Genomic DNA, 26,145 nt, shown 5'->3' with positions numbered 1-26,145 from the left:
GATTGAATTCCATCGCCCTTGTTACCTAGTTTCCATTGTCCTGATGTGTGAACCACGCTTAACCTAAACTTGGCTTAAAATATGACAGTGCAAATGGGGGTTTGTTATATTTGCTCTGCTCGCTCTTGTTGGGCTTAAACTAACTCAAACATGGCTATTACAAGCCAATGTAATAAAGGTCTAATGAACCTATTAAAAAAAGTTGACGTTCTAAAGCTTTATGGGCATTTTTTCTATTACTAAAAAGGCATATGCACTGTAAAACTAATGGTCTCAATGGTGTTACAAAAATTGTGTCGGCCAGTGTTATGGGTTACTTTTAGTCGACCGCTGGAATCCAGATAATCTAGCTTAATTTTATCCAATGATGCTGATCTTGCCTTAATTGGTCATTTTACTTCTAGTATACCATCCTATAACCTCCAAATCTAATAACCTCCGTTAACTTCCATACAATAATACAAGCGCCTTTGGAAGAGTTCGCGAACATTTGTGAGGACTTGCGGTGTCAGTTGTCGGCATTCATGTATTATTCTCTGCCTAAGGTCTGCAATATTGGCCGGCTGTGTTGCAAAGACTTTAAAGAAGAGTCTCTTTAAGAAAGATTTTAAATGCCCCCATAGAAAAAAGTCCAACGGAGTGAGGTCGGGTGATCTCGCAGGCCATTCCATGGGACCACGTCTACCAATCCATCTTCCAGGAACGATTGTTCAGATATTCTCGAACGGGAAGTGAATAGTGTGGAGGTGCACCGTCTTGTTGGAAAATTAGTTGATTTTCAAATAAATTTTCATCATTTTCTAGTAGCTCTGTTATGGTCGGATCAACAGTGGTGTCAAGAAGCTCAAGATAAGTTGTGGCAGGAACTTTTTTTTTTGGCTTGAATAAAAACAAAAAAAAATTTGCAGATGTATAATAGGGTATTAACACAAACAAGTAGGACCTATCGACGATATAATAAGTATAATAAAATATATATATATATGTCTGTTCATTATGTTTTAAGCGATACATTATAATGGTAGTACATCTAAGCCTTCACAATGTTGCCAAATCTCAGAACGCTATTTCAGTGTGTTTCAAAGCCGCTTCTTTGAAACCCGGTATTTCATGCCCAATCAGAAAGCAGGGTTTTTGTCCTGTATGGGAAGATGAGGTCGCCATTTTCTTGAGTGAGCATTCCATTGCTCTCTGCTTTACCAGAACGTGTTATTTTGTTAGTTTTCGGATATTTTATCCAATTACCCTTCAAGGGGATTTAAAATTAAAATTAACAATCACCTGGTACTGCGAGACGCCCTGAAGAATAGGCTTATTGCTCTGTTAGCCCTGGAAACCCAGTTTCTTCAGCAGGAATCGGTTGGCTTCGGCCACGTTTTAGTTTTTTGTGCAGATCTGTTATGGTGAGTTTTCTATAGCAGTATATTAATTTTCTGAGTGGCACTGTGTAACTTACTTTGGTCTTTTGAAGATCTGAGGGAGTCGACTCCTACCCTGTTGTGTAACAGCCAGTTATACCCCCTGGATTGGTCGTACAAATCCAGTAGAGGTTGACCCGACCTGCACCATATTACGCCAAAAGTCTGACATCTTTGCGACCTTGCAATCATTTTCGCCAGCAGTACTCCAAGCATCCATTTGTAGAGATCTTCAGATGAAATAGAACTTCAAGAACCTTCGAAGACACCAGGTTCAAGCCTGTGTATTAAGGCCAGTTTACTCCAAATCTTTATTTTTATTTTCTTCACTGTTTTCACAAACAAACCACTAAACTCAGATTCAAAGAAACACATAACAAAGCTTCCCTTTATTAAAGTTTTGCTCACACTTAAAACTTTAAATCACTTTGATACTTCCGATCGGCGAAACATAACAAAGGTTGGTTTATCTTCTAATAGCAATTACATAAATGTGAACTATAGTCGACTATAGGGTGATACCATTTGTCAATTATAATTATACGCTATCTCAACGTTTTAACACCGAATAATGATTTACCTGCTATTTACATTATTATAAACAACTCATCTATTGAACTGTAATAACAACATGGTATGTTGAGCAAACCCAGTAAAGAGATTTCATAAAGGGAAAATTAATTTGTGTTTATTTAGTGTTCACTAGTTGCGTTGATACCCGTTCGTAAGATATTTTCTTTTCATTTATTTTCGCAGTTTCCTCATCATCAAAACTGCGTGGCGCCCATTTTAAATTTCTTTTTTTTTCTTTCTTTAATTATTATTGAAAAGCAAATACAGTCATTTTAGAAAATTGCCTTCGAACCCATAGTGCTCACCAGATGAAAAGCTGCCGTTTGCATTCCTTATTATTTTAGGCAAAATAAGGTTACATAATTTTGGCGCCCAACGTGGGGCGAGAAATAGCAAATAATTTATCTAACAGTCAATATCATTTTTAGATCTAAGTATAATTGCATAACTATTTTTTTTTGTCTATTTCGAATGATGGTAATATTCATACTGTGAGCAGTGTATTTGGATAAAACTGGTCTTGAGTTTGGTCACTTTTTAAATAGACGTTTTGTCGGATCCACCGAACAACCGGCCGTACAACAGGTTTTTATCCGTTATCGTACTTTCTTGGTATATACAGTATAATTGAAATCGATATATTTTTTTTTTGAACGCTTTGTATTTTGGCCACAAAGTGTTAAAATACTTTTAGTTTGGTTATTTCGAGAATGTGTTGTTGCAGTTGAACTGAAAGGAGCGAGATTCGCTGTTGCCACTTTTAGTTGTTTTAAATCAAGATCCTCCGAAATATAACTAGCGCTTTAAACAAGTAATTGATTGAATTTTTTTTATCGTTAGACTTAACTGTTTGTGTTAAGGAAATCAATAGCAATATTTTTTTTTATGGTTGAGTATAAACTTTGTTGTGATACTAAAGATATATTTTCAAAACTTTAAATTAGAAACCTAAAATCAAACATTAAATCTATTTTACCTTGTTCTTATTGATAAATTGCTTCATAGTTTTGCTTCCTTTATTAGGAGACAATGGATTCTCATTTTAGACCCAACTTGTTGCTTAGAGAAGAATTGGATTATGAGCTAAAAATACGCGGAGTTTTTACAGAAAGCCCCGTTATACAAAAACGGAAAATTCTTCTTAGAGCGTTAAATAAAGAAAGAGAAAGTAAGTTTGATGTTTTGAAATTGACAAACTCGGATTTTGATTTTCAAAAGGAAAAAGATGAAATAGAATCCACATTAGATTCAATTAAAGTTCTTATTAGTGATTTTGAGGGACCATCATCAGACTCGGTTTATCTTAGAGCTAGGACCAGACTTCTACACTTAACAAATCGTATTTTGCGGGTAGCTTTCGATGGGAATGAGGATAATTTTAGTGAGAAACAACGTCAAAAAAATGAGTGGTATGCATCGGCAATGCTATTAGATGCTGAGTTACACGAAAAGGTGAAGGAACCTAATCAATTTAGTTCTACTCCTGTTAGCCATCATGAAGGACAAATGGAAAGTTCTCAACTGTCCCAAACAGCTCACGAAAATACGCCTCTTAGCAATCAGTATTTCAAGCCCACTCCTGTACATAAATTAGGTATTTCATTTGGAGGCGATCCAAAACAAGTTATGTCTTTTATTGAACGCGTAGAGGAAACGGCTCGAGCTAGACATATTCCTAAAGCTGAGTTATTTGAGTCGGCTAGCGATTTGTTTTCTGAGAAAGCCATCTTTTGGTTGAGGTTAGTTAAGCCCGCTCTTCGTGATTGGGATTCTTTGGTAGAAAAGTTAAAAGCAGATTTTTTAAATTCCGACGTTGATGATGAAACATGGCGAGAAATCCGTATGAGGAAACAAGGTAGGAACGAACCAGTCGTGCTTTTCATAGCAACCGTGGAAGGTTTGTTTGGTCGTTTGTCATATAGTCCGGCTCCTGTTACCAAGGTCAAGTACATCAAAAGAGGTCTTCAAAAGGAATATCAGCAACGTCTAGCTTTGCAAGATATAAGTTCTGTTGATGAGTTGGGTAGGTTGTGTAAACGCTTAGAGGAAGCAGATGTTTTAGGCCTTTGTTCAAGTTCACGTTCGCATCAAGTTTGTGAGGTGAATCTTGATGAACCCTCTTCGTCCAGAAGAAGTCCAAATGTTCGTGGTGGGGAACAGTCCAATCAAAGAAATCAGAAATATCTTTGGAATGGCAAGAAGAATAGGAGACTACCGAGGGAGAACAATCCTGAGGAAGGCGAAAAGGACAAGGCGGGCACTAAATACGTTTGTTGGAAGTGTAGCGGTCCAAACCACTTATTCAAAGACTGTAAATCGAACATTAAAAAGAGATTTTGCTTTAAATGTGGGACGCCAGAGGTTACTTCTAAAACTTGTTCACATTGTTCGGGAAACGCGTAAGAGAGGAATGCGTGGTTGGTTCGCATAATCCTCTATATCAAGAAACCAACTCTCCATGTGCGAGTCATCTTTCCCACACTAACACAAGTCTTCAATTTAATGGCTCATCTAATAATAATGTGCTTCCGGTTTTTCTGAGCAAGAGTAATGACAACCGACCTTATATAAATGTAAAGCTTTTTGATCAAACTATTACTGCCCTGTTAGATAGCGGTGCTAATGTATCCATAGTAGGTGGATCCGGAGTGAGTTTAATTCGACGTTTAAAACTTAAAATTAACCCGATCACTAGCGACAGTGTTGTTACCGCTTGCGGAACCTCTCAAAAAGTTAAGGGTTCTGTTGAATTACCGATAGTTATTAAGAATTCAGTACGGATTTTAGCTGCATTGCTGGTTCCCTCTATTGTACATTCATTCATATTTGGTAGTGATTTCTGCAGAAGATTTCAAGTAGATATAGACTTTGCAAACAATAGATGGCTCATTCAAAGTAAAACTTCTGGCTTAATCACGGAGGCAAGACCTAATTCAGATAATCGAAATGTAATCTCCAATGTATGCACTCTCGAACCTCTATCCGATAGTCAATCAGAGCAAGTCAAATTAATTATAGATTCTTTTAATAAGTTGAATAGTGAAGAAAGATTGGGGCTCACTAATAAAATTTCAATGAGTATTGACACCGGCGAGGCCAAGCCGTTCAAACTAAGGCAATATTTAATGAGTCCATATATGTTAAAACTTCTCAATCAAGAGTTAGATGATATGCTAAAACTGGGTGTCGTAGAACCATCGCAGTCCCTGGAACAGTCCAGTGTTACTTGTTAAAAAGGCTAACGGAGAATATAGGTTTTGTTTCGATGGTCGAAAATTAAATGAAGTAACTCGCCATGACAGTTATCCGCTGCCGCGTGTAGACAGAATATTAAGCTCTCTGAGGGGAGCCAACTATATTTCTAGTATCGACCTACGTAAGGCTTTCTGGCAGATTCCTTTAGACCCAGCCTCGCGAGACAAAACAGCATTTACAGTTCCATCTCGTGGCCTTTTTCATTTCAAGGTTGTTCCTTTTGGTCTTTGTAACAGTGCTCAAACACAACAGCGATTAGTAGATAGTTTATTTGGCCCAAAGTACGAACCAAATATTTTTACTTACCTAGACGATATTATCATAACTTCGAAAACATTTGAGGATCATATTCGGTTGTTGGGTGAAGTTAGGGATATTCTATTTGAGGCTAATTTGACTATTAACTTAAGTAAGTGTGTTTTTTTTAAAACACAGTTGAAGTATTTGGGTTATATTGTCGAAGGTGGTCAGGGTATTCGTACCGACCCTGATAAGGTCTCCACAATGGTTAATTACCCCAGACCTGCTACCACTACCGAAATTAAAAGATTTATAGGCTTGTGTAGTTGGTATCGTAGATTTATTGGTAATTTCTCTTCTTTGGTCTCTCCTATTAACGATCTCCTCAAGGGAAAGAAAAAGAAGTCTTCTATAGAATGGACCCCTGAGGCCCAAAGTTCCTTTGAAAATATTAAAAATGCCCTAATTGCAGCTCCGGTTCTGTGTTCGCCGGATTTTTCAAGACCGTTCACAATACAATGCGATGCTAGTGATACGGGGTTGGGTGGTGTACTGTCGCAGGATCTCGATGGAGGAGAGCGTGTAATAGCATACTGCTCTCGGACGCTCTCTAGAGCCGAGCGTAATTACACTGTAACAGAACGCGAACTCTTGGCGTTGATATTTTGTTTGGAAAAATTCCGGATGTACGTAGAAGGTACGAGGTTTAAAGTAATAACAGACCATCACAGTCTGTTGTGGTTAAATAATTTAAAAGACCCTTGTGGACGTTTAGCCAGGTGGTCAGTAAAACTACGGCAATATAGCTTCGACTTAATTCACCGGAAAGGAATCTCACACAAGGTTCCTGATGCTCTCTCCCGAATATCTTCTGAGCCTCCTATTGATATGGAAGTATGCGTCATGGATGTTGCTTCTGGTGAATTAGACCCTTGGTATGAAGAACTTAGAAGTAAAATCCTTAAAAACCCAGAATCGTATCCTCAATGGAAAGTCGAACAGAATGTTATATTTAAGTATATCCCAAATAATCTCCCACTGTCGAGTAACCTTTTTGACTGGAAGACGGTCGTACCAAAGAACTGTCGTTTACAGGTGATGAAGGGATGTCATGACCCTCCTTCTTGTTCACATTTTGGAATTTTCAAAACCTTGTCCCGCGTCCAAGATTCTTATTATTGGCCTAAAATGCGAGTAGATATTCGAAGATATTGTAGAGCTTGTAAAGTTTGTCAAGCTCAAAAATTGTCTAACTCAGGTCCTCTAGGTAAAATGGGTGCTCAGAAATCAGTGCAGTTCCCTTTTCAGGTTATAGCCGTTGATTTAATGGGACCATTTCCCAGGTCTAAGAAAGGAAATTGCTATTTGTTAGTCGTTACTTGTTGGTTTTCAAAGTATTCTTTACTTTTTCCTATACGTCAAGCAGTTGCTAAAAATATAGTTAAACTGTTGGAAAACAATGTATTTTTGGTTTTTGGAGTACCCCAAATCATAATTTGTGATAATGGCACTCAATTTGCTGGAAGAGTTTTCAAACATCTCGCTGAAACTTATCATGTAAAAATCTGGTTTACTCCTAGGTATTCGGCCCAATGTAATTTCGTAGAAAGAACTAACAAAACCGTTGGAACTGCCATCCGATGTTACATCAAGAATCATCAAGAATGGGATGCAGAACTAACAAAAATTCAGTTTGCTATGAACGCAGCAAAACACGAGGTGCATGACTTGGCTCCTGCATTCATAGTTTTTGGTCGAAATATTCCGCTATCAGGAAACTACTATAGCAAAATATCGGAAACTAAAGACATAGTCCTCAACCCATCAGATAGGAACGCATATATCGATGATATCTCCGGGTTGGCTGACATCTTCAAAGAGGTAGAGAAATGCCTTAGTGTCGCGCACTGTCGATATAAACGATCATATGATCTACGCAGACGAGAGATATCTTTTGCGGTTGGTGATAGAGTATGGAGGAAAAATAAAGTCCTTTCAGATGCTACATCTAAGTTTTCAGCTAAACTCGCACCTAAGTACATTCTTTGCAAAATTAAGGCAAAGAAGTCCCGACTTGTCTACATTTTGGAGAAAGCAGATGGAAGTTACGGAGGAGAATGGCATGTGAAAGATTTGAAACCTTATTTTGGATCAAATTCTAATGTTTCCGTTGGGTAATATTTTTTTTTGGTATTTGGTTAGTCGGTACTAACTGTTATCTGGTATTATGGTTTTTTTTATGTCACGTTAAACGTTTAAAGTATGTCCGGACAATTTTTTTTAAAGTTTTGCAAGACTATTTTCAATTATGCAACATTTGAAATGTATATAGTACAGATGGGATCCCGTAATTATGGTAAATTAGTTTAACTAGACAATGTTGTAAATATGCTTTTTACTTATAAGTTTTTTTTCTTGACTGAATTGTCATCATGGGCAAATTCTCAGTCTTAAGTTTGCTCTTTTCCTTGTTTAGAGACCTCCCCGTTTTTGTCTTTATTTCCTGATTTGTCAGTTCAATATTATGTCTTTACCGATTGAGTCGCCCCAAGGCCGTGTAGTACGCGAAGATACTGGACTAAACAAAATCCCGAGAGCAAACTAATGTTAGTAGAATACTGTTGAGTTCTTTAATTTTCTTCTTTCTTTGTTAATTAACCTAGATAAATTTTTTTTTTGGTACATAATCAAAAAAAAATATATAATGATATATTTTTTTTTGTTTTTTTTTGGAGGAGGATTGTGTGGCAGGAACTTTTTTTTTGGCTTGAATAAAAACAAAAAAAAATTTGCAGATGTATAATAGGGTATTAACACAAACAAGTAGGACCTATCGACGATATAATAAGTATAATAAAATATATATATATATGTCTGTTCATTATGTTTTAAGCGATACATTATAATGGTAGTACATCTAAGCCTTCACAATGTTGCCAAATCTCAGAACGCTATTTCAGTGTGTTTCAAAGCCGCTTCTTTGAAACCCGGTATTTCATGCCCAATCAGAAAGCAGGGTTTTTGTCCTGTATGGGAAGATGAGGTCGCCATTTTCTTGAGTGAGCATTCCATTGCTCTCTGCTTTACCAGAACGTGTTATTTTGTTAGTTTTCGGATATTTTATCCAATTACCCTTCAAGGGGATTTAAAATTAAAATTAACAATCACCTGGTACTGCGAGACGCCCTGAAGAATAGGCTTATTGCTCTGTTAGCCCTGGAAACCCAGTTTCTTCAGCAGGAATCGGTTGGCTTCGGCCACGTTTTAGTTTTTTGTGCAGATCTGTTATGGTGAGTTTTCTATAGCAGTATATTAATTTTCTGAGTGGCACTGTGTAACTTACTTTGGTCTTTTGAAGATCTGAGGGAGTCGACTCCTACCCTGTTGTGTAACAGCCAGTTATACCCCCTGGATTGGTCGTACAAATCCAGTAGAGGTTGACCCGACCTGCACCATATTACGCCAAAAGTCTGACATCTTTGCGACCTTGCAATCATTTTCGCCAGCAGTACTCCAAGCATCCATTTGTAGAGATCTTCAGATGAAATAGAACTTCAAGAACCTTCGAAGACACCAGGTTCAAGCCTGTGTATTAAGGCCAGTTTACTCCAAATCTTTATTTTTATTTTCTTCACTGTTTTCACAAACAAACCACTAAACTCAGATTCAAAGAAACACATAACAAAGCTTCCCTTTATTAAAGTTTTGCTCACACTTAAAACTTTAAATCACTTTGATACTTCCGATCGGCGAAACATAACAAAGGTTGGTTTATCTTCTAATAGCAATTACATAAATGTGAACTATAGTCGACTATAGGGTGATACCATTTGTCAATTATAATTATACGCTATCTCAACGTTTTAACACCGAATAATGATTTACCTGCTATTTACATTATTATAAACAACTCATCTATTGAACTGTAATAACAACATGGTATGTTGAGCAAACCCAGTAAAGAGATTTCATAAAGGGAAAATTAATTTGTGTTTATTTAGTGTTCACTAGTTGCGTTGATACCCGTTCGTAAGATATTTTCTTTTCATTTATTTTCGCAGTTTCCTCATCATCAAAACTGCGTGGCGCCCATTTTAAATTTCTTTTTTTTTTCTTTCTTTAATTATTATTGAAAAGCAAATACAGTCATTTTAGAAAATTGCCTTCGAACCCATAGTGCTCACCAGATGAAAAGCTGCCGTTTGCATTCCTTATTATTTTAGGCAAAATAAGGTTACAAAGTAGCGCCATTCAAATTACCGTCAATAAAATACGGACCAACGATGTGGTCTCCTAAAATATTCTGGATATTGGGTATGGGTTTCCCTAAACCAATGTGGATTCGTGTCTGACCAATACCTACAGTTATGCCTGTTCACTTCTCCATTCAAAAAAAACATACACTTATCACTGAAGCAAATATTGTACAACAAGTTCAGGTTGTTTGTCAGATTAGTAGACATAATTTCACAAAATTGTAGTCTTCTATCATAGTCATCTTCGTTTAATTCCTGAACCAATTTTACCTTGTATGGATGAAAATTGTGTTTTTTTTAAATTCTCCATACACTGCTTGTCGAAACACCCGATGCATGGGAAATTTGATTTAAAGACTGATGGTTGGATAATAATCCATTGCAACGTGTCCCAAAACAGCAACTTCAATTGGTTCATTAATAATTTGTCTTTCAGGTTGATGTTTTTTGTTTGTCACTGAACCAGTTTCCATGAATTTTTGTATCAACTTTAAGACATACTGATGACCAATTAATTTATCTGGATGGATTGCATTGAAAGCGCGTTGTTTGAAAGCATTATGTTTGAAATAAAAACGTACAATTTCTATTCTTTCGGAAGTCGTGTAAACCATATTGACAATGTTCCTTCAAAACGAACTTACAAGTTGACCGACTGAGGCAAAAACATGGAATGGAAAACAGGTATTCGGTAGTGTTATCAGCAGTTTGACCAAAATAACAAAAACATGTTTTTATTTTTTTTGGTCTCAATTCAAAGCAAATGTACAAATAAAATAGTGCAATTAATTCCTTATGAAATACCCTTTCCAACGATGTGCCACACATGGTATGGTGCCATTTGAAAACTTAGTGGGGGTGGCTATGGCCGCAAAGGGGCTGATGAAAGAAATTCAAATCCTACGTAAAAAGATGTCCCCCTTGCAATCCTTGTTGACGTGTCTTAGCATTTTTTAACAGAGAAATTATTTTAGAAGATATTCAGGGTGGCTACTTTTCATTGAAAAACCCTGTAGAGCAAAGGTTTAGGTTTCCATGATACTTTTTGTAGCGACTCACCCTGTGCACTTTCATGTAAAACGAATTAACTTCTACGTAACAGGTAATAAGGATGATGATATCTTTATTTTATTAGACTTACCTATCATTAAATAATAAAGTTTGAAAATAGTAGCAAAACGTATCTGCAAAAAGTTTATAAAAAAAATATATTAATACAAAAAATGTCTGGCTTCAATTGCCGATTACTTCTAGCTGGTACAAATTTTTCTTCGGGAAAAAATTTAACAATGTCCTTATGTTGTTGAATATGTTCAATTTTTTCATTTCTTTACGAGCTTGTTGTTGGAAGTCAGTGTTCGTGCGGTTGTTTAGGAATTTGCTTGATGGTAGCCACTCCGAGTTTTTCCATTAACCGGCTTAATTTTGAACTGAATCTTCTTAATGTTTCTCAGTTTATAGCACAATGTGTGGCATGTTGATGATTTTAGCACATCTTTAATGAAAATTTTTTTATTATATACTGACAGTAATGCTGATCGTGTGAGTAGTTTAGTAAGATACCGATAAGTCAAACAAAATTTGGATAACGTCACAAAGTTTCATAGTCATATTGGGATTCTCCGGACGTTTTTAAAGAAATTTTCAAAATGATTCTGGCGCCACTTGGAATTTTTAGAAATATGTAGCTGTAGAAATATTCTCAAGTTTTTGAGAGGATTTCAGTTTGTAGGAGTCTCTGCTATTTGCAAAATAAACCTAAAGGGAACTAAAACGGGAAAGATAATAAAATGATAAAAGGCATCTCTGAAATTTAAAAAAAATTCTTGACAGATTATTCCTTCTTCAAAGGTCTCTTGCATTTCTAGAATAATTGTATATACATACATCAGATGATTTTAGTGGCATCTGGCCTTTTTAAAATGCCTTGAGAAATTAGAAAAGTTTTGAAAAATTTTCAGTTTTTATAGAGGCGTCTGACATTTGCAGAATTATCCTGCAGAGGCATATCGGGCGATTTTTAAAATATTTTTGTGCTATTAGGTAATGTAGACCTTTTTTGATTAGTTTTTACAAAATAATCCTATAGACCAGGCGTTTTTTTGAGAAGTGACATCTATCATTCTAAAACAGTTTTGAGAGGTTTTTCAGTCTTTAGGGTCACAAAAACAAGGATGTGTTCCTCATGCAGTCAATTTTAAGTTTATTCTGCTATTTACAATGTAGGTAATATTTGAGAGGTTTTTGTATGTTAAAGTATTCTACACTTTCACAACATTGCAAATTCTTACGGTCTACGTCTTATAACCAGGAACTAATATAAGCTCCAAATAAAAGGCAATATTAAGCAATTGTAAGAACCAAATCCAAGTCCTGGCCTAAACGTTACATAGTGAGCCACACTACTTGCTGCTGAAGGTCGAAGTGCGGCCAATCAGCAAGAGCAGCCAGCCAGATGGTCCATATTCGGTAATCCTAAAATAAGTAATAACCAGTGTGCACATAGAAATCACGCGAGATACACACAGCTCGCGCGCATTGTTAGAATCACGCCGCGAAAACCACTTGTTACACGTTGTTCAATATTTTCTAATTATTTTGCAAGAACCTACTTTTAAATAAATTAGTTAAGGGAAATGTTTGTTTTATTGGACTCGCCGATAAGTCCTCTCTCTTACACAATGTTAAAACATTTTGTACAAGATAGATGAGTAAGTTTACCCCGTTTAAGATAAAAGTATTGTAAAGTTAGCTTTGTTGATTATTACATACGTAATTAGTTGAAATTCCAGTAGTGGTTTGTCTCAAGCTAATGTAAGTCTCTATAACAATCACATTTTGATTTGTTATTTTTAGTAACTAAAGTTTGATTGCTACATTACTAGATTTCCATTTTTTTAACCTAACAATATTGATGGAGAAGTTATTTTATATTTAATATCGTTCCATTTGTAGCGCTTTTCTTGCGGTTTTCTTCGGTTTCGTTGCCTCGGGCGCCACCTTCGTTATTTATAGTGGTTGAAGGTCCACTTTACGGTGCCTAGGTAGCGTTTAGACAAGTGAAGAAAGTTCCAGGGGGTTCGAGAAATAAACAAAAGTAAAACAACTGTATTCACTAAATCAACTGTATTGCAGCTCTCTGTACTTGCAGCAAATACTTACGGCAATGGTCAATTTAAGAAACGCAACCTATATTGTTCGGTGGTTCGGGAAAAGCGTGTATCGGTAAAGAAAACTAGCTACAGACCCTTCACTACAGTTTAACCTGACTACTGTTGGTTATGTCTGTTTAAAATACGGTGCTTGTACGGCGGTACGGTACTGTTACGTAAAACTGGCTACTCGACGCCGGAGTTTACTCCAAAAACCCTAAATAGCCCAATTACGTAACCGGCGGTGTTTCCGTCACTCGACCTAATCTCTATATGTCGCACTCGTTTCCCCGGAATCCGACAAATAGAGCCCCCGTTACACATTAGTTCCCCAGAATCATGCAACAGAGGTTTCCAGTCTCGGAACGTTGCCAGTCACACAGTCGCTAATCCCTCCAGTTCCCAAACTCGATTACCACACCGATTCCCCGGAGCCAAGTAAACGCGTTACGAGATTCGCCGTTCCTGCTTGCTCCACCACTTCCCTGGAGTCAAACAAACAGGAACAGGTCCGGAAAGATTACCTGACTGTTTTCAAAAAGTTTACTGTAACCGGCGTCGATTTACCAGAACTACCCCAAACGGATAACCACGGAAAAATACTGATAGTGCCCCAATTTACAGTTTAAATCTTTACTACGGTTAACGGTGCGGTTTTAAACAGCAAATACTGGACGGACGGTATGTGCCTATTTATTTATTTACTGATACGCGGAGATAAAAAGTGTAAGCGGTACGGGACGGTCTGTTCAAGTTGCTTCAACCTTTAAGCGGTCAAAAATCACCGTTTTTCGGTGCGCGGCCGCCTTTTATACAAAAACCAATTTGAAAAACACTTAAAATTTTCTTTCCAATGACAGGAGGATAAATGTGCACTTAACGGTTTTGAACAGGTAGCTAGGCCAGTATACCTGATATATGGCCAGATCACCAGATTATACGGGTTATGAAAACTAAAAAACAGAATTTTTTATTACAAGAAAAAGTGTAAAAACTAGAGTGTATTTGCATCTTGTTCTATCAGATGTCATTGAAATAGTATGACAATATTGTAACATAGAAATTACACTATATTCCGTTATCAAATATTGCCTCGGTCTCCCCGAGTACAATGTCTTGATGTGGGTATAAATACTGCACCAAAAGCACGTACAAATCACTGATCTCTGGGTTAGTCTGGGTACGCCTATTGTGCAACGCAACGTGGAGCAATAGGTGACCAAGTGCCACACCTGATTATCAGCCCTAGCAAAGGACATATTGTGGGCGTGCAGCAAGAGTTGTCGCACCTACTTACCTCCCTTTGCTAGTACCATAACGACTTTACCGGCCCGGTGAATGCCCTCGGACACGAGTCTAGGGTTCATTCATCCCCGATAAAGCGTTCGCCCTCCGTGAACCCTACCGCCTTCTCTGACCATCATCCCACATCATGCTCTTCGCCATCTTGGTAATCTGGGGGTAAGATTATTGTACCTATTGTTTTAACTACTCAAATAAAGTGGGTTACCTGTGGAAACCTGAGTTTTCTTTCTTCTGGGCTGCCCCTTAACGTGACAATATCAATTTAGAAAGTTAAAGACATCGATCGGTTTACTTGCCCGAAATGACAATTTAGACAAAAATGATAATTTACTCCGCCATCGATTTGATAAAACAATTATTATTTAGTTCGGTTTCCGCAAAACATTTCGTTATTCTTGGTTGATTCATAAATATTAAATGTGATGATTCTTTTTTTTAATCGACACAATCCTACTACATAGTGAAAGTACCTGAGATTATTCGGCAGGAGGTGCGATCTTCGTCGTTGGACTGACGTCATCAGGCTCGAAATTTTGCACCAATGAGAGAAGAGAGGTTCCTGGCAGATTGACATGTTCTGGATGGAGTGAGAAATCATTGTTTTTCATATGGATGTAAGAAAGTTCATTGCGTATTAGACACTTTTAATAGCAAATTTAACGATATATAACAAAGTTCGATATGTTGCATAAAAAAAATTGTGCCTTATTTACATGTACATACATCAGTAAATAACCCCATCAAAATTCAGGACTGACGGCTTTCGCAGCTGTTCTATTTACTATCAGGAAAATATTGTCCAGATCTTTAATAGCTAGTGTTGCCAATTGCTTATCTACAGTAGTCGATCCAGTACAATGTGCTGGATCATTGGTTTTGGCAGATTGTTTCATGTAAAGTTTTATCAAAACAAAATTGGTATTTATTTTAGTCTTACATGTAAAAACTATCAATTCAATTTTATTTGTTCTCCACTTGAAGAGAGTTTTTCAATTACAAGGGAATCTTAAAGCTTTCCTACTTACCTCCCTTTGTTAGGTTCTTCACGTCTTTACCGGCTCGGTGAATGCCCTCGGACCTAAGTCTAGGGTTCATTCATCCCCGTTAAAGCGTCGCCCCCCGTGTTCCTTCTGCCTAAAGCCGGATCACATCATGCTCCCCGCCATCTTGGCAATCTGGGGGTAAGATTACCGACTAGTCCCTAAGGCACTATAACTTAATAAAAGTGGGTTACCTGTGGAAACCTGTGTGTTCTTCCCCCTCAGCTACCCCAAGGGAGGTAAGTAGGAACGGCAACTTATGCTGCTCGCCCACACTATTTCCTTTGCTAGGGCTGATCTAGGGTGGCACTTGGTCACCTACTGCTCCACGTTACGTTACACAATAGGCATACCCAGACTAACCCAGAGATCAGTCAGTGACCTCCCTCTGGGGAAGACCCCAGAGTTCGGTGATTTGCTCGAGCTACGGTGCATCTTTTATATTCGTCAGCGACCTCATTATGCTAACCTTGCTGACTATGCTGGTTACTGGGTGTGCACCGTAACTACTAACACGGGTGTGACAATATAGTATATGTTACACAGGAGTAGAGTGCGATAGCTTTGGTCGGCTGTCGACCTCAACTTCGCTTCGGTCAGACAATCTTCTGCGCTCAGAACAATAATTGCCTCTTTCTATGTTGGGGCTGGATTGCTAGAATAAATTAGGCTAGTGGACTGTATTTTACTTTTCTTTATTTAAAGAGGCGAAAAGAAATTAACTTAAATTTAAGATGAACACCCGGCACGGCGCCTTGTTTGCTAGTCTCTCTTTCGCGACGCGGTGTTGTCACGTTCACAAGCAAGTTGGTAATTTCACTGACGATCACGCGCAAACATTCTACTTTTAGTAACACGGAGAATTTTGATTTTTTTTTGAAATATGTATAAATTTATTGAGTGTTTTATTTAAAACAAGAAAGCAACGGTCGACTTTTGGTATAACCAGAAGTGTCAAAAATTTGAAAAAATTTTAGATCGATAGATCAGTCATAAGCTAGGCACCCAAATTTTCAACAAATTTCCATGTCTTGTTTTCCCTTAACGTCTAACCTACCATTACCTATTATACCACTAGAATATGGTTAAAGGACTGGAGATGCCCACGGATCAACGCTGTGTAAAATTGAACGGTTTCTCGCCGAAAAGCGAGTCTGATTCCTATGAATCCTGTGGAGTGCCCGATTTACAACAGTCCCAACAATTACGACTTCTTGTTCCACCTCCTTTATAGCTTTCTGAATTTCGGTCAGCATACTGCACAAGTTTAAAAAAGTTGCATTCGCATGTTGTTCTCGAAACTCCTCCTCTGTTCGGCCTCCCGAACCCCCCTGCATTCACTGTTTTGGCATACTTTTTATTTTTCTTTGGTAAGACACTGGAAAATAATTATAAATTTAATTAGAGATAGATGAAATTACAATTACCTCGTAATTGATAAACAATGATGTAAATGCAAAAAGAAAATTTTTTCAGGACAAGCAAAAAACGAACATGGGAATTTTATTATCAGCATTTCTGTGTTGTTGCGAATCATCCTGATGAAAGATCCAAATAATGCTTTATTTAATGTGAAGTGGAAGTCCATGTTCTCAAAGTGGAGTTGAAAGCGTTGGATGAGAGGAAAGAACACACATCCTTCTCCACAAAAAGATTTATTATTCCCTAAACAAGAAAGATAAATGAGGTTGTAGTGCTGGTGTATGCAGTGGTAGTCACAGTAGATCCGTCGATATTCGGCAATTTAAAATGAAGAACTCTTGGAAAAAAATATAGTGTATGTTAAACGGGAGTACGTAACATAATGTACTACTAGTAAATAAACCTAGATATGTATAGTCTATACGAAGTCAGTTGAAACGACTGAAAACACCAAAATAGTCGGCGTCTTTGTTGAGCATGGGCGGCGTGAAAAGAAAAAATATTGAGGGACTCTGTGCATAAACGCTTATTAATCGCTTACTCCAATGCAAACTATAAACACCGGACTGCATTGCCTTTGCCACCTGTGCGGAAGATAGGATCCTCTTAAGAAAGCATATGAAGAAACTAAAAATAGATTTTAAGGCGCCGACCAATAAGAACCGTCGGGTGACCAATTAAACGGTCTAACGGTGCTTACGCCTAAAATTATTTGTGACACTTACTCGTCAAGTCCACGTTGACTCCTCGTAAATTACTACCGGGATCAATCACATACAAATTTGCTCGTTTTTTCCTATGCTTTATGTGGTGTGTTGATCGAACCCCGTATTTTGCCCTGTCCCAACTGACTTCGTATAGACTATACCTACATATATGCGTTGGTCAAGAATTATTTTATATCTTTAAAACCTTGATTACGGAAATAAGAAAAGACCTCAGCGTGAAGCAAGTAGGAACTTAATCTAAAGGCTCCCTGGTGAAAGCAAACAATAGTAGGAACATTTTGAAAAGAAGCAGCATAATGCTGAATAAAGGTAGAGGCTCTCTCCGGCAGGTGCGGGCTCACAGCAAGGATGTTATCATAAGCGCCGGATGCATCCACGGAATGGTTGCTAACAAAATTGTGGGCAGGTGGAGGCTCCTGACCTCGTTTAAGCGCTCCCCTCCGGAGATCTCGGGGTGGTGCTAGTTTTACTCCTCTAGATCTGGAGGTATCCAGAGGGCCCTCGTCGGGTGTGTCGCTGTCCGATCAGAATGGGGGACTAATGACCAAAGCTGGATCCACTGGCCCCAACATAGGTTCATCACCTGCCTGGGGAGCAATGGTTAGATTTGACGCTACCTTAGGTAGCAGAGTACCTACCTGCAGTGGCGCTGGACCAGGTTCAGCACATAATCCCGAAGAGCCTGGGTAGACCCAGACTGACGGGTCATCGGGGGGGATAGGGTCTACGAGCTCCACTGGGAGGCCTGGGATTTGCGGCACTCCAACTGGGGACTCCGCCTGCATAGCCTGAATGGGAACTTCTTCAGCTGGTGGGGGGCGAGCGACCTAGCAGTTCACGAGACGCCGTTAAAACAGCGGTTTGTTGTGCAGGCGCAGCCTCCTGTGAAGCCATTTCGCTATCCTGCAAGTTGGCATTTATAGCTTGCCTAGTAGATCTAGTAGATCGCGTACAGTAGCGGCTCATATTCACTTGAAAAAATCACTGAAACAATAGAAACACCCGTTAAATAACGCATCAAATAACACGGGGCGGCCTAATTCCGAAATGCCATTGAGTGCAGTGGCATATAGCTTATGCTTTCGGCGTTTATTTACTGCACCTAGACTCTTCCCGAAAAGCATGCCAAAAAATCCGACCCAAATCCTTTAAACCTTGAATGATAACATCAAATTCTCAAAATTATGATGTAACTCATATCTTTAGATTGTCCCAACAACTAACGGTAAATACGTTGAAGGTGTGTGTAAGAAATAATCTCATTTAGACCAAAATAAATTGCTGTGATATTAGCAAAACTAAAGTCCGTGACTTGACATCGAATATTGATTACACCTCTAATGTAGCACAGTATCTTTGTTAAAATTTTTTAAAAAGTTCAATAAGGGTTCAAACACCTTTGGGAGGTAATAAATTAAAAAATTAAAAAGTTGAAACGTTAAAAAGTTTGACCAGGGTCGGACATCTTTTATTTAAAATTTTCCCTAAACCACCTACCAGTTTATCAAGGTCTGCTTTCATTTTAGTCGTAGAGACGCGCAGTAGCGCCTCTAAATGTTCATCTGTTAACCGCAAACAGTTCTTATTCTCATCTATTGATCAATTCTAATTAGGGGCGCCGGATAGAACTTTTCTCAGAAACTGGTTTCCTCCCGAACCCCTTAAGTGACGGCATCAGTAGCATCATTTCAAAGAGACAAAATTGAGGCCCCTCAAGGTGAGTCGAGCAAGACCGGCAAATACGTTTCTGTTAACCATGACATTGCCATAACTCATGTTGATAAAATTAAAACGTTTCGACCATCTTTTAACATGCCACCGTGCCACCGGCAACTGAAACCGGACAATGGGATTAGGAACAAACAGGTCGCTGGCAGTCATTTTCATTTTCGGAATAAGAGTACGCTTACCTTTGGAAATACCGCACAATATTTCGCACTCAATGTAATTGTCGGCGAGCGAAGTTACGAGCATTCTCGTACCATTACATTGACCTTCGGTCACGTCGAGGTTTCGAAGCAACATAACTACAGCCCCCACTTTCAAGTGAAGAACGTGGGGCGGCAATGATGTGGATTCGATATTATTAATGACGTTCATCGGAACGTCAAAATCATCACCCTGTCCTTGCTGGTACTCGTCAATCCTGACATACAGCATTGCTTATCCCGGCAACCGACTTAGGATATTGGAATTGACTGTTTTGACAACGTCATTAGTTGGGCATAAAATAACCCTAGAACCGTCAGATACGAATTGAAAATTGTCACCGTACACAAAGGCAAGTAATTTATCTAATGAGGGAACTAACAACTCGGTAGGAATTTCGATCAAATCGATTGGAGCGCGGTCAACGTCGGATAAATAGACGTATGGTAAAGTGCCCTGACCAAGACGGAGCAACCAATCGGCAAAAGTACCACTGAAAATTTTAGACTGTCGAGATTGTTCTCGTTTCGGAAGTTGAATCATCGAGCGAGCTCTCATATTTTCAGATAAAGGCAATACTGAGACTTTTTTCCACAATGACGAAGTGTTGATACAAGAGTTAACGATGGAATGACGCGACGAAGTTCCAGAAAGTTCAACAGGAAGAACTTGTCGATAGTCGCCACCGAATATGACGCACTTGCCACCAAAAGGAAGGTGACGATTTTCCATCACCTCTTTCAGATAGCGATCGATCGCTTCGACGGCGAAGCGAGGCGACATAGGAGCCTCATCCCAAATGATTAGTGCGGCTTCTCTAATGAAAGCGGACCTTTCGTGCTCTAGAGGAAAACCCGCAACCGTTTTGTCAGTCAACCGAAGCGGCAACTTAAACGTTCGAGGAACGGTTTCACCGCCAATCAAAAGATTCACAGCAATACCCGTCCATGCGACAGCTATAGTTTGTCATTTCAGAACCGTACGCACGTACTTTATAATGGTATTGTAAAGGTGAGTTTTTCCAGTGCCACCAGGTCTGTCGATGAAGAAGACATTGGTAGTGGGAGCGGTTCGACTATAAAGTGTTTTGTGTTCCACAAAGTTAATTAAATCCAAATAAAAGTCTAATGGCAAGTAATCAATTCGCTGTATGAATTTGATGGTATTAAGAATTATCGCAAACGCACGTTTTTGATCATTGTTAAGACCTTCAATTAGGCTCGCATCATTGTTATTTGCATTGGGGGAGGGTTGTCTGTCGTTATCACTGGCGTCGTCTTCGTCGTAGGGTTGTTGTTGTCGTTGTTGTGCGACTAATACGCCGCCAGCTAAGCCATCTGTAATACCGATAACAAACAGGGAAGCTCCCGGTTCGGGCTAACATGGCGTTAACGGCGGCATAGCAGCGACATTTTGCAACTTCCGCTGTCGCACCTTGGCGGACAAAATCTTCAGTCATGGCGGCTACAAATTTTTTCCACAAAGGTGCAATGTGCGGTAGCTGATCTTGAGTGGCGACCGAATATATGGTAGCAAATAAGCGACGAATACTCGCCGGAGTAACACGTAAAACGGCCTCATCCATACAACGCTCGTATTCGGAACCGTTGCGTAAGAGTTGCCTCTCTACGCAAGCCTCCTCAAACGTGGCACACAATTTACCGTTTACGGTACGAAGATCTTCGAAACTTTGTGGGCCTTGTACGTGCATTAAGAGAATCCTTAAAAAGTATTTCTCCAACTGCGGATCGTTCGGCGACACCGCATACACGGACCCTATCATCTTACTCGCGACGACGTGGCGCCCAGGTACCGGTAGCCGTTCTCCAGTTATAGTAATCAGGAATTTGCACATAATATAGGTCGCGAGCATTCCGATGTTCTCTATTAAGGGCAAAGAAAGCCTCCAATTTAGATGGACGATTAAGGACTTGGTCTAATAGATCAATGTCGTCGCCATCATCGAAAGCGATATCCCTAAAACCGGGCAAATGGACAGGTAGAAGAGTGACCGAATGGGACCTATCGTGCATTTTAAATTCGAAAATGCGCCAAGCTGATTCTAAAGAAGTAACATAGCGACAATCCAAATAGCGCTGAACCTCGTCCAAGACCGCACCAGCAGGTCCAGTTTCTTCAACTCTGACATGAGAATAATCCGCCCCCTTGAACATATACTTATGCAGATACTTCATCGTTTTGATCGAACCGACAACCTCGAAATTTATATGCGAATCATATTTTGCCAAAGCATATGGATTATATGGTACGATATTTCGATTGTCGAAACGCTTGGTACCGTCCGGGAAACGATAAGGAACGGTAACGCCGTCGTCGGGACGTTTATAAATGGGACGCTGATTGATGTTCATGCGTAAGTTTCATTAGCAAATTCGACGGGAAAACCAAACCTACATCTACCCTCGATGATGCAGGGAGCATTGCGATTGTCAATGCATTTGCAATAAACGTGACGGGCTACTTGTTCGTATAAGCCGGGCTGCATTGTTAAATCGGGAATAACTGCCCTAACGATAGAATCAACATCGTCGACCGTCTTAATTTGAGTGTTTTCACTAAAGGTAACCAAAATGTGTGCGTGTGTGTTTTTGAAACTCAATTACGTAATGATAATTGAGTATAATACCGTAAGTTTGTTTGTGCACAATATCGTAGATAAACTCGTTAAGTGTGGCGTGGAAAACGCGGCAAAGTAAGTCGGGACGATGTTCCCACCGTTGATAGGGTAATAAATTGTTGATTATTTCGGGCCAATACAAGTAAAAGTAATTAAAAGATCGAGTTTGCCATGTCTCGCGATCACGGCCATTGCATCAAGGTAGCGCCTTTCGATGTTTCGTCCACTACCTTCGAAGGAAGAGGGCAAAATAATGGGACGACCTATTCTATCGGGCTCGTTAAATGGCGCGGGTAAGCCGCCAGGGGGGGGCAGGAACGCCGACGCCTATAGCGGCTACGTAAGTCGCACGATTTCGATGATACCGGCGTAAACGTTGTTCCGCGGCCAAACGCCATTTAGTTTGATGTTTTCTAATAAACCATAAAGTATCTGACTCGGCTTTACACCAAGCATCGACAACGTACTCCTGGAATAATTTCATACCATAATGGATGTTGCTAAAACCGTTACGAATTTGAAGACGGTAGCGGTAAAATTGTCTAGCGGACATATTACCACCGCTAACTAACTTGACATCTAACGATCTACCAACATCACCTTTAGGGAATAATAATGGATAAACCATTGGATCGGCTAATTTACTCAGAGATTTAATTTGCTGTGGATAATCGTTAATGGGACCTAGGGGGGGCGCAGGCAGCAGCGGCGGGGGAGCCATGTTCGCCGAGTTGCGCTGGGTCAGCAAGGGAGGCAGGGACAGCGGGAGGGGCAGGGGCGGCGACAGCCCTAGGTCGCAGTTGTAAATCGACTGGAAATGGTGAATCATCACCAATAAATAAAGCAGCTATGTCGTTGCGACTTTCCGGCAAATTGTAATTTCGAAGTTGGTGATTAATATTTGAAACGAAAGCGATGTAAACATCCTCTAATGGACGATTCGCGGGGCGCCGAGCTTTTTCTTCTCGCAATTGTTCCGCTATACTCATGTAAGCTTTTACATATGGATTCTCACGTCTCAGAACTGTTTCGACTAAAGTCAACAGTTCCGCAGAAACGCCAGAATCCACCGAAAATTATCTTTTATGCGCCATGGCTTCGGCAACGTCAATAAAATATTAATGATTTAGACGCAGATTAGCTAAATCTTGAGTGTCCGGGACGCCTCCAATGAATAAAAAAAATGTAAACATAGCAGGAAGGAGCAATAGCAAACAAAGTGGGTGACAGAAACAAGGGGGAGCGGGGGGAGTAATATGGCGGCCGTCAACTTCCGGTTGGCACTATCAGATCTAAATTTAATCTTGTCCACTCTACAACTTAATTTAAATTTGCAAAACTCAACTGTTAAAGAACCACAAACTAACAAAACAAACTAACACTATACTACAACAAATACAAACAACAAATTTTTGCGGGTTTGAAACTCCAAACTTTCAATGACTTTGCGTCAATTCAACTGCGCAGTAGGCGAATGCGCAATCAAAGATGGTAGACTTCCGTCCCCCTCGCTTAATGCACAAACGGGTTATAATTTGAATTATTGTTACCTCCTGATACTTGTTCTTTTTACTCATTGGACGCCTCGGACATAGTGCGACACCTGTCCGGTAACGGCGAAACGACGGCCTTCGTCCCGAATGTTCTCGGCATCTGCTCCACCGGGCAGTGAAGTCTTAAAAGAAGCCATAGCGCACAATGAATTAATATAACGAATTTTATTGCGAAAAATATTACTTTCCGCGGAATTGCCACTGAATAGAGCAACAAATTCAGGGGTGGTTTCTTGTTGGAGGGATAGTATTACATCACCCTTTTGCAACAAAAGCGTCTGGTTTTTCGAGTATTGGGAAATTCGTTTCTGAAAAAAAGATGCGACCAAGTTTCCCAAACTGAAATGATCCAGATTCGGTTCAGTTCAATTCGGCCACCGGAGGTATTGCATGCCTCTTTCCACCTCCGCTTGCGAGCGACATTTTCGGCGACAAAAACGCGTCGTAACGGAGGAGGACTGAGAATTGTGGAAACGTTAGCGACGGCATTGCCAGAAGCGGCAACTGATGATGAGGATACGGCGGGAGGAGGGCGGGAATCTGCAACGACAATGACGACGCTACCAGCGGGCGCGGCGGTTACGTTTTCGTTGTCATTGGGAATCGCATCAAGTAATAATCGAGAATTGTTGGAACTTGATGAACAAGAGGTCCGCCCCATAGAAGAAGTTTGAAGAGTTTGGGTTCTGCGTCTACGTTGAGAACGTCGGGATATTACAGAACGGCTGCGAGACCGAACGGTATTAACCGAGCGTTGTGTAGAAGATTGCGATGTTGAAGAGGTAGTTGTAGATTGGGACGATGGCAGAGTAACAACTTGTCGTTGACGTACAGGTTTGCCCCTTTGAACGGCTAAAAGCCGATCTACGAGCCTACTACTGGTACTACTGGTGTCGTTAACACGGGCAGACTGCATTTTGATTTTGGTTTTTTCAAAAATTCTTACAAAATTTTAATTGACTGGTAAAATAAATTGGGAGTCAATTGTTTCGGGGAAAATAAAGATAAGTTGATAAAAAAATTTAAAGAATGTAGCAAATAATAATAAAAAATAAATAAAAAAAAGAGCGCTGCTGAAAACACGCTATCGATAAATCAATTTGTAAAGAAATGGTTATAAACGTTTAATAATTTAAATAAAGAATAATTTGTAATTTAAGAGAGTATTAGGAGTAAATCGAATTTGGAATAATATTCATTTAATAAGTTAATTTAAAAGTGTTTAAAAATTTGGAAGCGATAGCTGATAATAATGGGTTAAGAATTGCGCTTCTCCAATAAAAGCTGAAATAGAACGACTTTATTTTACTTTTTCTCATACAAATGACGTTAAAAAGCCACGTGGCCGATTTAAAGGGTTATGAATACAGAAGTGAATATCAAAACGGAAAAAGTAAACTAAAAATATAGCAACAACAATCACAAGATAAAGCCTTTAGCTTAATAACGTTAAAGCCTTTACTCGCCCCCGCCGATTATGGATACATAGATATTTCTGTTTGGATGGGGTTCCTTTCTCCTCTTTTTTGGCTTTGACCAAGACTAATGCTAGCGGTCTTTTGTCTTTTCTACTGATCATCCTGTGAACGGAGATAGCTTGCAAGATCCCTGGTGACGTCATCAACGGTGATGTTGGACGCCCTTGATGACGGCCCTGGTGGTTTTATCTTCGGGGAGAGCGTACGTGTGGTACTCTTTCTTGTTGTCATTTAGAAGCTTAGTTAAGTTTCTATAGTCCTGGGTGGAAGATGGGGTAATTGCCACTCCGTTCATCGTCATCTGGGCCTTAGCATAGTTAATTTTCTTCGCTTTTAACTTTTTACATACGGTTGTCCAGTCATCTGCGTTTCTTAGCACGACTGGTGGAATCTTTTTCGTTTTCTCGACTTTCTCCGTCTCCCTCTTAGGGTGTCTCTCGTTTTCTGAAGGAGATGGCTTTTCATGAGTTTCCTCAGTAGTTTCCATCTCCTCTAGAGGCTTTTCTGCGCTCTTTTGGGTCTTCTTGCGTTTTTTCCTCATTGTCGTATGCTCGTCGTCATCGGTTTGCTTGGCTTGTCTGTCGGGCGTCTTTTTGATAGCAGCCATTTGTTTTTCAAATGCCGTCAATTTCTCGGTGAGGTCCTCAAGCTGTTTTTTGAGAAGGAGATTCTCAGCAGACAGCCTAAGGTTTTCCTCCGCTACTTTTTCTTGCGCCGCTTTTTTGGCTGCTTCTCCCTCTCAGATTGTCCGGAGGGATTCGTACATCCAGGCAGGGACATCGTTTGATCACTGTCACTTTCACTATCACTCGCGAGAATTTTCTTTTATTTGTGTTTAAAAACACAGTGGTCCGCGCGCGCTCTGTCGATCCGGATCGACTGCTCGACGTCAACTAAACTGGCGAAATTCCGGCGGCCGCCTTTTAACAGACGGGCGAGTACGTTAACAAGCCCCGCCTACTCTTAACGGAGAAAAGCGATTGGTTGGCGCGACAGTATAAAACAGGTACGTTAAGGGTGTTTTATTCTGTCCGCGTCATGAGTTCGTCCCGTAATATTGAAAGTGATGATCCCGTAATAATAGAGTGATAAAATAAATTGGGAGTAAATTGTGTCGGGGAAAATAAAGATAAGTAATTACAAATGTTAAATCATGTA

General features: G+C 39.6%; 2 protein-coding genes and 2 long non-coding RNA genes across 4 annotated transcripts; all 4 read right to left on the bottom strand.

Moving 5' to 3' along the window:
- Positions 1–897: 897 nt before the first annotated feature.
- LOC145736604 (uncharacterized) lies at positions 898–1,597 on the bottom strand. Its single transcript, XR_014180041.1, has 2 exons — positions 1,457–1,597; positions 898–1,395 (listed from the first exon to the last, which is right to left on the bottom strand). It is a non-coding gene; the product is annotated as an uncharacterized LOC145736604 (long non-coding RNA).
- A 6,673-nt stretch (positions 1,598–8,270) lies between these two features.
- On the bottom strand, positions 8,271–8,970 carry LOC145736536 (uncharacterized). Its single transcript, XR_014179999.1, has 2 exons — positions 8,830–8,970; positions 8,271–8,768 (listed from the first exon to the last, which is right to left on the bottom strand). It is a non-coding gene; the product is annotated as an uncharacterized LOC145736536 (long non-coding RNA).
- Positions 8,971–17,913: 8,943 nt separating this feature from the next.
- LOC145736243 (uncharacterized) lies at positions 17,914–21,101 on the bottom strand. The gene is made up of 7 exons (XM_081990545.1): positions 20,753–21,101; positions 20,506–20,655; positions 19,701–20,274; positions 19,300–19,535; positions 18,887–18,951; positions 18,028–18,216; positions 17,914–17,976 (listed from the first exon to the last, which is right to left on the bottom strand). Exons 1-7 carry the CDS (start codon positions 21,099–21,101, stop codon positions 17,914–17,916), a joined length of 1,626 nt encoding a protein of 541 aa, XP_081846671.1.
- Position 21,102: 1 nt separating this feature from the next.
- Positions 21,103–21,690, bottom strand: LOC145736242 (uncharacterized). Its single transcript, XM_081990544.1, has one exon. It carries the CDS (start codon positions 21,688–21,690, stop codon positions 21,103–21,105), a length of 588 nt encoding a protein of 195 aa, XP_081846670.1.
- Between the last annotated feature and the right edge of the window lie 4,455 nt (positions 21,691–26,145).

The sequence above is a fragment of the Ips typographus genome, linkage group LG12 (genome assembly GCF_016097725.1).
Source record: "Ips typographus isolate SLU linkage group LG12, UJ_Ityp_2.0, whole genome shotgun sequence".
Taxonomy (NCBI): Eukaryota; Metazoa; Arthropoda; class Insecta; order Coleoptera; family Curculionidae; genus Ips; species Ips typographus.
Note: the sequence above shows the minus strand (reverse complement) of the source record. Positions and strands in the feature narration are given on the sequence as shown.

What these genes read in the sequence shown, in the direction of transcription:
- LOC145736243 (XM_081990545.1), bottom strand. Translation starts at nt 21,101, where the DNA reads ATGATAGGGTCCGTGTATGCGGTGTCGCCGAACGATCCGCAGTTGGAG. An exon ending in ATTGTGCGGTATTTCCAAAG is followed by an intron (nt 18,952 to 19,299) that starts GTAAGCGTACTC and finishes TGCGGTTAACAG; the next exon opens with ATGAACATTTAGAGGCGCTA. An exon ending in CTGGTCCAGCGCCACTGCAG is followed by an intron (nt 17,977 to 18,027) that starts GTAGGTACTCTG and finishes ATTGCTCCCCAG; the next exon opens with GCAGGTGATGAACCTATGTT.
- LOC145736242 (XM_081990544.1), bottom strand. Translation starts at nt 21,690, where the DNA reads ATGAACATCAATCAGCGTCCCATTTATAAACGTCCCGACGACGGCGTT.